The sequence below is a fragment of the Chaetura pelagica genome, unplaced genomic scaffold, assembly GCF_000747805.2.
Source record: "Chaetura pelagica isolate M959 unplaced genomic scaffold, ChaPel_1.0 scaffold105, whole genome shotgun sequence".
Taxonomy (NCBI): domain Eukaryota; kingdom Metazoa; phylum Chordata; class Aves; order Apodiformes; family Apodidae; genus Chaetura; species Chaetura pelagica.
In genome coordinates, this window is record NW_009953393.1 from 1,235,100 (window position 1) to 1,248,119 (window position 13,020).

Sequence of the window (13,020 nt, forward strand, 5' to 3'; positions counted from 1 at the left end):
TTCCTGCTGTGAGAAAGCAAGCAGGCAAGGGGCCAAGAGCTGGCAGAGTGCTGTCTTGGCACTTCTCCCCTGGCCCTGCTGGTGTCCTGACTTACCAAAGATAGTAGCCACACCATCTACAGCCACAAGAGGATAAACAAAATTCCAGATTCACAACAAAATCCACAGTGGAGCACTTTGATGACTGTTTGTGCTTGGTATCCATGCAATTTCCTGAGATAACAGACTTGGGCCCTAATCAGACATTTGTCATTGAAGAGTCCAACAAACAATCTTCTGCATTTGTTCTCTTAAGTCATGGCATAATGAGCGGGACTGATCAACCATCAAAGATGGAGCTAGAGAAAATCATGCTTTTCTTTTCCTATTTCCAGTTCCTAGACCATGAACAAATATGCTCTGGCAGGGGGGTTGGACTAGATGATCTTTCGAGGTCCCTTCCAGCCCCTAAGATTCTATGATTCTATGATTCCAAGACACATAGAAGGGTATTTTACAGGCAATACTAGATGTAAGAGGCAAAATCAACTTTCTAATTCACATTACTTGAAGAGGAGACTGGTGGTGTTATTTCCCCTTGCTGAGGCATAAGAAAACTGGAAGATATATTTGGGTTTGCTTTTTTTTACTTATTCAAAATAACATTAGCTGAATAATATCAACAAATATTTAATCACTGAAACAAATTTTGAAACCACTCCTAATTTCAACACTTATGTACTGTAGCAGAATTCAGCTTAAGCTTATTTAATATATAGCATTAGGCACTGTGTGGTAGGCACCATCAACTTGTTACTGCTGCAAAATTTCTCATACACTGTAGGAGACAGAAGTCTGTTGCAGATGTTGGTAGTCTGTGCTGCATCTTTTACCCAGATCTTGTGTTTAGTCATCTAGAATGATCTGGCTTAAAATCAAAAACACTAAAAAAATAATGTTGGTACCACTGAAAGTCTGCCAAAATACACCTGAGCTGCAAAACAGTGGCTTTGATGTCTTTCTGAAGAGGGTGGAAATTTAGCTAGATTAAATTGCTGGATTTTTCACTCATTACAGATTCTAAACATGCTGCTAATAAATTTGAGTTATTTTAGACAAATAAATATTACTGTTTTGATCAGAACTTAATCCCTTTTAAATGCAGTTTCTCCATCTTCAGTCAAGCAGAAAATCAGAAATAATGCAACACAGTTCATTTTTCACTGTGTCAACAAATAGCCTGAGGAAAGCAAAATCCACCTTATCATCTAGCTAAGTAGCTTGCAAGATTATAATGCTGTCACATTTCTAAAGGCTCCAAAAAATCAGCAAGTACCTTGTTATCATGATTCTTTGTATTATGAAAAATAGCATGCTGTTACAATTGACAGGCTGTTACAGCTCTGCCAAGTAGAAGTAGATGTGGCAGTTTAGCTTTCCAATGAAAGAAAAAATCTTGGTATAGAGTCAGAATATATTAAGTGTGATTTGCTTTAACTACACATTTGGCACTAGAAAGTGTTCAAATAGCATGGTGAGAAGTCTCACAGTCGTTGGGTTCTCAAAGAGCAACTCAGTTTTAAGAACTGATGTTAACCGGTTCTCTGAGAGCAAACTTTATTCAGCTTTAATTACTCCCATCACATGAAACCTTGAAATATCTCAAGACTGAGTATTTATTCACCTACCAGAAGAACAACTTGAAAAACATTAACAATGTCAGCATGTGGTGACACCTGTCATAAGAATATGATGTTATTGATAAGAAAATATAGCACTGTGCTCCATTATTTTTATTTCACTTTAAATTTCTCTAACCTGTATCTCAGTTAAAAGAAAACATTCAAGGAAAATAAGTCAAGTTTTACAAACTCTTATTTCACTATTCGTTCTCTGATATAACAAAGATTTGCAAAGACACTTTCAAAAGTCTCTAAAGGTACTGTCTGTTGTGTGTTTGTCCAGCACAATGAATATGAGACTATGCTTGAATATCCCACTCCCAGAAACAGTAGATGATGATAAAACCGTTCAATATGGGACAGACAGGACAAATCCCTGTTCACCGATCTTAATACTGCTAATTGGCTGAGCTTCTTGTGAAGAAGTAAAACAAGCTGAGTACACATGAGCTGAAAAAATGCTAACTTGAAGCATTTTTTTCTAAGTATATTATTAAATCAACTAATAAAATCTATTGCCAATTATTCACAGAGCTATATACCACATATTAAAAAAAGCATTAAAGTAACATAATCTAGGTACCTGTTACCACACAGGAGTATATACATTTAGGAATATCCACATTAAATTCAGATTTTAGATGAAAAAAAAGGCCTGTTAACGTGTTTTGTTTACCCTTAAACAGTTCCTGTTTTTTTAAAACAAAAAAGCTACACTTTTTTTCCTGAATGCATATATGCCAGTATTCTCAATTTGGTTTTAGTATTTCCTTTTGCATCTTCCACAATCTTACAAAGTAACATTAGTCAGGAGAACTCACATCAGTCACCTGACAAAAACCTTTGACAAGTCATTGAGTACTCTGTTATATTAAGTAGGTAGAATCAGAACTTGAACTCAACACATACATCAGAGACAGTGCATCCATCTGAGTAGTCTCATAGCTGGAAACTTTAAAGAGGTAGGCAACTATAACTATAAATCAAAATTTAGAAAGTTTCTCAAGACAAAAAAGGCTTAAAAGAATTCATGTGTCAAGAGCCTGGACAGGGAATTAAAAGGTAAAACAACAGAAAGCTAAGCGTAAACTTTGAGAATTTAAGTTTCTTGCTAGAGTAGGTTGAGCATTTTTTTCATTAGATGCAATCACCATTTTATTGTTACCACTCTTTGTAATCACCAGAAATAGTCTTTAATATACGAAAGTCATAAAAAATCATATTCCAGGAGGTAACATGGACTTCCCTCAATTAAATTCAATGTTTTTAAACTCCCAAGTATTCTTAAACTACTTTTTTTTCAAGAACAAAAGCACAGATGAGTACTCACCACCATCTTCAACCATGAAATGAAAAATGTCACTGGTGGCATTGTCACCCCCTCGTAAAATGTAGCATATCTTCATATCATCAATATCAGCTGGAAAGAGTCAGGAAAAATACATTTTATTATAAAGGCTGGATGTAGGAAACTCTTTTTAAAGAAAAACTTGACATGTATGAAATAGTTTAGCTTCAACAGAGGCAGGTCAAGGTTCTCCAGCAAAGCTCAGGAATTTCAGTATTAACAGCACCGAAGTTTGACAGATACCTCTCCCTCCTTTTACTTTCCCCTCCTCATTGCCCTTTTTCTCTTAAGATGTATTTACAAAAGAGAACTGAAAGGAAATGCAAAAACATGGGCTTGACAGTCAGAACTATTTCTTATTTTTAGTGGTGCATTATCTTAAACTGAGGTGTATCTCCACTAAGATATTGATTCTGTCATTCATTCTGAGAAGTATTGTGGAAGTTACAGTAAATCTGTGGTTGAAACAGGAGCAACACCCATGATATTTTCTATGTTAAGTCCTACCCTCCATTCCAGAGGCAAGACAAATTAGTCCACAGGACTCCTCCGCCCCACCACTAGAAATAGATTACTTTTGGCATGTGGTCTAACTCTAGGCTACGACACCTCTACATGTTCTACAGTAGAGAGATCCCAATCTCCTTAGCGCCCCATAAAAGTACCATCCCCACCAGACCTTCCTATCAGCATGTTTTCTATACGAACTGTCATATTAGTGCTCAAACACTTACAGTGTTTGATTGTTTTAAGAAGCCAAATAAATGCCATTAGAGAGACAAGACTTCAGTAAGAAAAAATTCAATGCACAATTTTGAATCATTAATTGCAATAATTAGAAGATGTAAAAGTTAAATGAATATTTATTAATACTGTGTTTTCTGGCTTCCTTGAGCAGTGATGAGAAACATGTAACACATAAAAAACTAATTTTTCTAACTTTCTTTGAAAGACTGCTGTTGGTTAAAAATCTACGTCTGATACTTTTTCTAAGAAAAAGTGTTAGAAATTAAGTGGAGCTCAAGTACCAGCCAAGTTCTCCTCCCATGTGAGTGCATAACTTGTGTTAGAGGTCCTCAAAATCCTCAGTTCCATCTCCTAAGGCAAACAAGAAAATTATCAGCAAATATAAGTCACTGAAGAATCTCTTCCACAAATGTTTGAAAGTTAAAGATCAAAAACTCATGGGGCTGTAAAGAGGATGCAAAAAAATACCTCTTCCTGACCGTGGAGCAAATAAATCTTTCATCCTGCAAACACTTACACAAATACTCAGCTCTGCCCATGTGGATAGCCTTATTAAAATCCATGGTTCCAACATATATAGAGACACGCACTTGAGCCAGTGTTTGCAGAACTAGAACCACCTCATCAAAAAAAGCTACCTGTCATCCAAACATCTTAATTTTGTCAAAAGAATTGCAAAGAAATTGCAAAACTGATGTGGTGGTTAAAGGTTATATATATTAGAATCACAGAATGCCATGCTGGAAGGGATCTCAACGATCATCTGATTCAACCTTTCTAAGTAAGAACAGCGTTTAGATGAGACAGCCCAGAAGCTTAATATATATTCTTTAAGAAATTCACTTTACAACATAATTCATTCATTTCTCTGAAAATACTTGTTTGAAAAAGAAGCTAAAAAGCATTATTGGGGTGAATGCTGAATACATCATTGCTTGCAAGTGCTGTGCTTTTGGCTGGAGTAACCATGAGGTATCTTTGGCCTCAGGAAGCTAAATGGAGTACTGAGACATCAACCAAGCTATATTATTGCCAAGGCAGATCCTTAGTGTCCACTATTCCTTCCCTTTCTTCCTGGCTCCTCAGGACACCTGCAGAGCTGTGGGATGTGACTAGGCCCTTACAAACGTATCCACGTGGGGCTGGTGACTCCCAAAAGAGCGCTCAGCAGTCCATCATACTTTGTACATTCAAAACACTATCCAAATATTAGCTACCTACTTAATACATACAACTAAATTTCTTTAACTGTGAAGGACTTGGTGATTCCTTAATGGACTTTCTTCACTTTTGAAAAATTATCTAACCTTAATGAATACCTGTTATGAGCAAATTCCAGCCCTGACTTGCAGAGACAAGGGCAGTACAATTATGTATACACAATACTCTGCATGTATTTTTGTCCTAGGACAGCACTACACTAAAAGTTACCATGTGCCAAGTGTTTTTCTTTAAGCTTTCTCTGCTTTTACAAGATATTACTAAACATAAAGCACAAAGGTATAACAATGAATTAGAAGTGCTGTTTTCAGGAGTAACATGACGTAACAGATAGTACTTGAATAAACTTTGGAACTGCTTAATATATTTTAAGGATGTTTTATTTCATTACTGTCATTCGCCCACCTCTTGCTCTGTCCCTCATTCAGATTAATTCAACAATTAAGTAAAAAAGAATAAAAAGCACCAACTATTTGCAGAATTTGGGGACCTGTTATGAAGAAGTTAATTCTTCCACACTCTAATACCCCCTTGGAGCAATCCCAATTAACTCTATGAGCCTCACGAGCAAAAGATTACCTACTATACTAGTGGCATAGGTATTTGATGTATACTAATTAGAAAGCCCCACACTGATTGTTCCTGAACAAAATACACAAGAAATCTCTTGGACATACTATATTCTGCACAACTGCATTTTGACTACATTTTGGCTTTTAGCTTAGCCTGAAAGCTGGGATGATTTCCTTTCTAGTACTTGATAAAGTTTTGTGGGCAGATACTGAAAAGCAACCTCAAGCATAAGGCAGAAATATGTTTGGTAAACAATTGCTGTGCCCTCCCTTTCAGTTACAGCAGTCTGAAAAACAGGGCTGCTCAAGCTGCTTGCACACAATGGATTTTGTTCCATCAATGTTACCTCACTCAAAGTGGTCAGGCTGTCTGTTCATGCAACCGCAGACCCAAATCCAAGGAGCACGAGTGTGAGGTGTCGGAGTATTAGGACGGACTTTGCAAATGATTGAGCAGTTTTTAAAACTCATCTGCCTGTGACCCTGAACTGCCTCATCTGCCTCCAAGGTTGGCCCAGTTTTGAGTAGGGGTTGGACCAAATGACCTCTAGATGTCCCTTCAAACATAAACTGGAAGACTGCAACAATGTTTTACGAGCCTCATCAGGACCCACACATGTTAATGAAACTGGAACTATTCATCATCTTGTAAGGGGTTACTGCATATGGCAGGATAGGACCCTAAAAAGGAGGAAGATCAAATCATTACAAGGAAGTGTGCAACAGCTGGTCTAACAGTCAATACAGGCCCATCCCAAAGTCAAAACTATTACTTATGGCTAGTTGCAAAATCTACACTTACATTAAGAACACCAAGAATATGACAAAATAGGGTCTTATTTCTGCCCTCAACATTGGATAACTCTTTGTCTCAATATACCATAAGCATTAAATATACATAAATTCAGCACTCTGAATTTGACAGTACTTTGCACAATAATGATAGAGGGCCACAAAGTTAGGGATAACAGTGGACTACACAAGTTTTGAGTATGCGGCTACACAAGGTGTGCGTAAACCTCATACATAAGACCTCAGCATCTCACATTATTTATCAAAACTGTTGTCTTCTATGTTCAGCCAACATTTTCTGTCTCCCTGTCACTTAAAACCTCTGCCATACCAAAAGCAGCTACAGACGAGAGATCATTTGAGGAAAAAGGAAAGAAGACAGTTCCCTTTCCCCCATGATTTGAATTCCTATGTTATCCTGTAACTTCCACCCATTTCTCTTTGCCTGTCCTGTCTTCAGCAGATACATCACTCCTGTGTGAGTTTAGTGCTTTCTGTCTTTCATGCAACCTTTCTAGACACCTCTTCTCCCTCAGGTGCTTTGCCCTGCATTCAAAAGACGTTCTTATGCTTAATAAAATTGAAACCATTATAAAACGTGTTTAGGAAGCTGAGAAGAGAGATACCACACAAATGCTCAGAAGATACTTGCTTTCAGACGCCACACAAGAAAACTCTTGAAGAAATGTTTCTTAAAAAAACCCTCTTTGACTCAACACATATTAGAGCGCTTGTGCCAATACTGTGAACTTACATAATTGTCTGGGGATCCTCACTAGCCTTAAAACCATTATTTCCTAAGGGTTGCATGCTTCTCATGCAGCTCAGGATACTAAGAAAGCCCGTGTGAAGACCAATGAGCATGCAACATGGTCAGATCACCAACTAAAAGCCACATAGCAACTGCATTTTAGTCATCTGACAGATGTACCTGGCCACATAGCATGAAAGAGAATGGAGTATATAACTATTCTGTGTGCCCCTTTTGAAAACATGGGGTGCCACTGTGCTATGCAGTGATTTGCTTTTAGGGAACACCCATTCAGTAATTGGACTTTCTCCAACATAAGAGAAAACTCACTAAAAAAGTGATCATCTGTTTATTTTCTCACTCCAATTCTTTGACAAAAATACTCTCACAGTTCACTACTGAAACCTCATATTTAAGGAGATGTGAGGGTTCCCAAAGCTTAGAAATGTCTTCAACCCTCCTCAGGCTCTTTTTTTTTTTTTTTTTTTCCCCCAGTAACCCTGCAAAACTTAGGGCACCCCAGCCATTCAAGAGTTCATCAGGCCTGTCTACAAGATTTGGTACATCTGGCAAGAACACCACAACAACCAGGAGTGTAAAATGCGACACACGCCAGTACAGGTCCTGTGAAATGAAGCACAGACAACTACAGGCACTCATCTCTAGCCTTGCCACCTACACAGCCCAGCCTGTCTTGGCCCTTTTAATTTTGAGTCTCCATTCAGTTGTGCTGTCTTGCTCATTCCACAGCTGCAGAAGGCTTCAAGAACCTAAATTCACTATTTTAATTAACCAGCTAGCAATCCCTTGCAAACTAACATGGAAAATTCTCTGGAGAATAGCTAATGCTCACCTTTCAATTAAAGTTACTTCATAGCCTTGTGTTGAGGCTTTATTTCAGAACATACAGCACATGTGGTTTTCGTCGTGTTTATACCAGCTAGTGTTTTAGTTCCATGTAAGAAGTAAGTACCACTGACATAATTTTAAAACATTTACACTACCTTTTAATTTACCACAAACACTTTGTGGTTAAGATTTATATAATTAGGGCAACACATGCTCTCATAATGTATTATTTCCTCATATTTGGGAAATGATGTTGCTTTTACAGTTAAGTGTGCTCAGGCTGTACAGCAACTGATACCCTAGCTATGGTATGACCATTAGTTGGCCACTCCCATAGCATTTTCTAAATTGTTTAAAGAAGGCACTCAGCCTCTCAGGATCTGAAACCACATGCAGCCCAATATCGTCATCAAAATTTTTATTACTGATACGAAGCCTAAATCAGTTATTTGGACTGTAGGATCCCCAAAATCAGATGGTCATTATTCAATGTTTATCCAGTAGACCCCCTTTCCTGTTTAAAGCTGTCACAGATGCAATAAATAATAATGGAACTAAAAATTCATAAAGCCATTATAAATAAGCTCACTGTTGGAATATTCTCCCATCAATTGTTATTAGAGTTTAGCAAGAACAAGAACGTTTACAGCGATCAAAACAAAGCACGAAGTATTGTAATACCTTGGGTGAACTGGCTGATGCTATGGTTGCCTTTCCCCAGGTGGATCAGGAAGCCATGGCGTGGACCCTCTGTGATTCTGATCTTGAGAGTTACATGTAAACTATCCTTGTCTTCCACTTTGAGCACCTTGTTGGTAATCAGAAACCCAATGTGACCTGTGGCCAGAACACGGAGCGTCTGAGCACCTTTATTTATTACTATTTGAGGTACACTGTTGTCCACAGCCATTATTTGAATCTTCACAGTCTGAGGTTTTCTTGTTTCAAACACAGTGTTGGGGAAGACGTAGAAATCAGTATGGGTGCCATCTGTAACCGTGAATGAGAAGCTATCCTCAACTGATTCTGTGCCATCATGTTTGTAACTGATGAGATTTTCATTTAGATCTTGTTTAGTGAAGGTGGTGACTGCTTTGGAGTTATTGAACAGAATCTGTCCATGGACTGGTATTTGAGTGAGGACAAACTTTAGCAATGCATCTGGTGTATCTCTGTCTTCTGCAGTCAGTTCAAATGGGGTTATCAGCTTGTATTCATTTTCACTCACCACCAGGTTATGGATTGTGACAACAGGTTTCTTATTGTCCACATCACTGATAGAAATTCTGAAAGTACGAAATACAGGGTTATAGCCATCAGTCACCTCAAACTCAAAGCTGTCCATTTTCACCTCATCTTCTGAAGTGTGAATGTAATAGATCTTATTGCCTGCCAGCAGGAGTTGAGTAAAAGTGGAGATGGGTACACCAGGCTGATCCGTGCATTCAAGATGACCCCGAACAGGTGCTCTTGTAATAGTGAAAACTAAGTTCTCATCGGGACTATTCAGGTCACTGGTGCTAAGCAAATCAGTAGTAAGAGTTACCTTCCCTCCTTCCTTCAAAGAAACTCCTTTGCTGATTACATCTGGGAAGACAATATCAATGCTACCTATTGTTACATAAAAGTAGCGGTCAATGAGAGGATTTATTCCATCTGTCACATCAAACTTGATGAGATCACGAACTCCTCCTCGGCCAAAATGCACATACTGAATTAAGTTTCTATCCACTTCATCTTGGGTGAAGTTCATCCCCAGGGTAATATTCTCAACTCCACCTGAAGGCTTTACTCTCTGCAACAGGCCTTGTCCTGGCCCATATCTTATAATGTATGTCAAGGTTTTGTCTTCAGAATCTAGGTCAGTAGCCTTCAATATTCTGCTATTAATAGTTCTAGTTTCCCCTATTTCAATCTCCAAGCCATCATTGATGGCAATTCTGGGTGTCTCATCATCTACAGGAATAACCATGATGAATACAGTTTTCCTAACAGCATGTTTACCATCTGTGAGTTTCACCTCAAAACTGTCCTCCTTTGTCTCAGAGTCATCATGTTCATAGAGTATGTTGGAGCTCTCCATTATCTGATCCAAAAGAAAACTCTCTACCAGGACAGTTCCATTGACCAGCTGGTTCACAATGTGGCCATGCCTGGGAAGCCTGGTGATTGTGAACATTAACTCATCAGCAGGGATGTCAGCATCAGCTGCATTGAGAATAGGGGTATCAATAACCAGGCTCATGCCTTCCATCACAACAAACTCTCGCAAAAAGATTTCAGGCTCTTCATCATTGATTGGCATAATGACAATAGGGAAAAAGAGCCTTTGGGAAAAGTTAATGCCATCAGAACAGCGGAAAGCAAATCTGTCTTCAACAGGCTCTACACCCTTATGTATGCTTTGGACATAAAAAATATGCCTTTGACGGAGGTCTTTGAAGGTAAATGCACTTATAGCTATACCTGCTCTGGATTTTTCAGATCCTGGGGCTGGAGAGATGTTCTCTACATACCCAGATGTGGGCTGAGCAATAATGGTGCAGAGTATATCATCAGTAGGACTATCCACATCTTCAGCTCTCAGGTGAGCAGGAGTAATGACCTGTTTGTCACCTTCCATTACCATGAACCTCTCCCCCACAAAAATTTCTGGCGCTTGACTGTCAACAGGAAGAATTGTAACCAAGACTGAAACTCCTTGTACAACATTGCCCCTGACGCTCCACTCCTCAGACAGGTCAGACAAAGTAAGGTTGAAGGTATCTTCTTTGGGCAGAAGGCCTATTTCACCACCAGTGTGAGCATATACCACAGAACCATCCAGAAGATCTCTCTGGGAAAATCTCTCTGCAGGCACCCCATGGACCAGGATGTTCCCATATTGAGGAGGATCCTCTACAATGAAGGTCAACATTAAGTCATCTGTATCCTCATCTGTGCCCTGAATGACATTAGCAGTGATTTCAGCAGCACCATTCTCCAGCACATCCAGGTAGGAACCAAGAGTGCCCGGAGGCAACCGCAGCGTAGGAACCTCATCATCAACAGGGTGCACACTCATTTTCAGTGCAATGGGCACAAAATGAACCCCATCACTCACATCAAGCCTGCAGGAATCACTGTTGGTCTCAGCTCCACTGTGTACATAAACCACCCTCCCTTGTCTGATATCCTCCAGGCCAAAGACACCTCCTGGCATCAAACTGTACCCAGAAAGCTGCAACTGGCCATACCGAGGAGCCTGGGTTAGGATAAACCTAAGACGAGCAAGCTCAGTGTCTGTGTCACTGGCATCCAGCTCTGCTGGACTAAGGACATGACTGCCTCCCTCAGGTAAAGTGAAGCCAGTATTAGTGATTTCAGGAGGCTGATTATCCACAGGCTGTAGGTAGATGGAGAAAGTCCCTTCAGCTGCATTGCCAGCTGCATCCCGCACTTGATACTGAAACTGAATCAAATGAGGAGCCACTCCCAGTTCTTCCTGTGGGGGACGGTATGAAATCTTGTGATGATTGATCTGGGCTTGGGTGAAGTGGGTGACTTCCACAGAGTGATCCTCAGTCAGCACGAGAGATCCAAGGCGGGCTCCATATACATCAGGAGAGTGGTTAGGATCAGTGTCAGTGGGGGGCTGTGTTACTGTGTAGCGGAGCTCACGGTCCCCTGAATCCTGGTCTGTGTAACACAAGTGTTTCCTGCGCAGTGGGGTCACCTGCTGTTCTGCAACTACTAAGTGCAGGCTGCTGCTACTATGCAGCTCTGGGGCTAATCTGTCTACAGGATGTATCCGGATCACAAAAGTCTGTGGTCCAGAGCGGTTGGGTGGGTCATTGTCATCCTGAACTCTAAAGACAAATTGGTCCAGCACAACACCAGGGCCAGGGCTGTGAGGCCCAAAGTGGTGGTAATAGAGACGCCCTTCCACAATGTCCTGCTGCAGCCACTCTCTCACTGGCTTTTCATAGACTACCGAGCTCCCCATTAAACCTCGCACCCTCCTCCAAGAAAAGCCCTCATCTTCTTCCTCCTCTTCCCAGCCAGGAGGTGGCTGTATTTGACGGAGGAGGAGCTGCCCAGCAGTGGGACCAGACTCCACTGTGAAAAGCAGAATGGCATCCTGTGAGTCAATGTCTGTGGCACTAAGAGCATGGGTGGTGATGGGCACCGTTTCACCCTCAGCCATGGCCAGCCCTGTGTTAGCATTGAGTAGGGGTGGCTGGTCATCAGTGGGCACCAGGGTGATGGGGAAAAGGAACTCAACATGGTGGCGAGAGCCACCATCTTCCAGACGCAGTACCAGGTTGTCACTGAGTGGAGACTCGCTGCCATCATGCTGGTAAATCACCTGCCCTGCTGCCAGCTCGGCCACCGTGAAGTGTTTACGAGGGGTGGCAGGTGCTGGAGTGTCCTCCAGCAGTGTAAGGTGGCCGTGCCTCAGCCCCGCCACCACACTCACCCGCACTTGCTCAAGGTCATCCTCGTCACTGATCACCAGGTTGGGGCTAGGACCAGGTCCTGAGAGAGGCCGTGACTGCCCCTCGTAGAGCACAAGGCCAGTGTTGCGGGTCACCACAGGTGCCAGGGTGTTCATGGGCTTCACCACAATCACAAAGGCAAAGGGCTCTGAGGCAGCACCCTCAGGGTCCAACACTTCCAGCTCAAGCTCAAAGAGCCTCTCCTGATCCGAGTCCTCTGTAGGTGGCTGGTAGGCGATGCGTAGCTCCCTCACGTCACGCTGGCTGAAGGAGGAGACCGGCAAGCTCCTATCGTCTGTGCTGACCATGTGTCCCTGGCCAGGGCCAAAGGGTGAGGTGATGTTGAAGAGCAGCAGGTCTGGTGGCGACTCAGCATCCTCAGCCGCAAGCATGTCAGGTGTGAGGGCAGTGAGGACAAACTGGTCCACCTCCATCATGAGCATGGCCAAGAAGCTGGGCTTGGGGGCCACATTCTCAGTGCCCGCCCGGATCCGAACAAGCACCTGGAAGTACTCACGCTTCAGCAGTGCCCCACCACCTGCCGCCTCCCGCAGTTCTGCCACCAGCAGCACCAGGTCACGGTTGGGGGACCCGCCGGCTG

At 41.5% G+C, this 13,020-nt stretch overlaps 1 protein-coding gene across 1 annotated transcript in view; it reads right to left on the reverse strand.

Annotated features, from left to right (window-relative positions):
• Window positions 1-13,020, reverse strand: part of FREM2 (FRAS1 related extracellular matrix protein 2) — a 135,347-nt gene that overhangs the window by 113,415 nt on the left and 8,912 nt on the right. The window contains exons 2-3 of the mRNA XM_009998366.1: window positions 8,623-13,017; window positions 2,992-3,081 (exon numbers count right to left, since the gene is read on the reverse strand). Of these exons, the coding sequence (XP_009996668.1) occupies window positions 2,992-3,081; window positions 8,623-13,017 (4,485 nt within the window). The remainder of the gene's footprint in view (window positions 1-2,991; window positions 3,082-8,622; window positions 13,018-13,020) is intronic.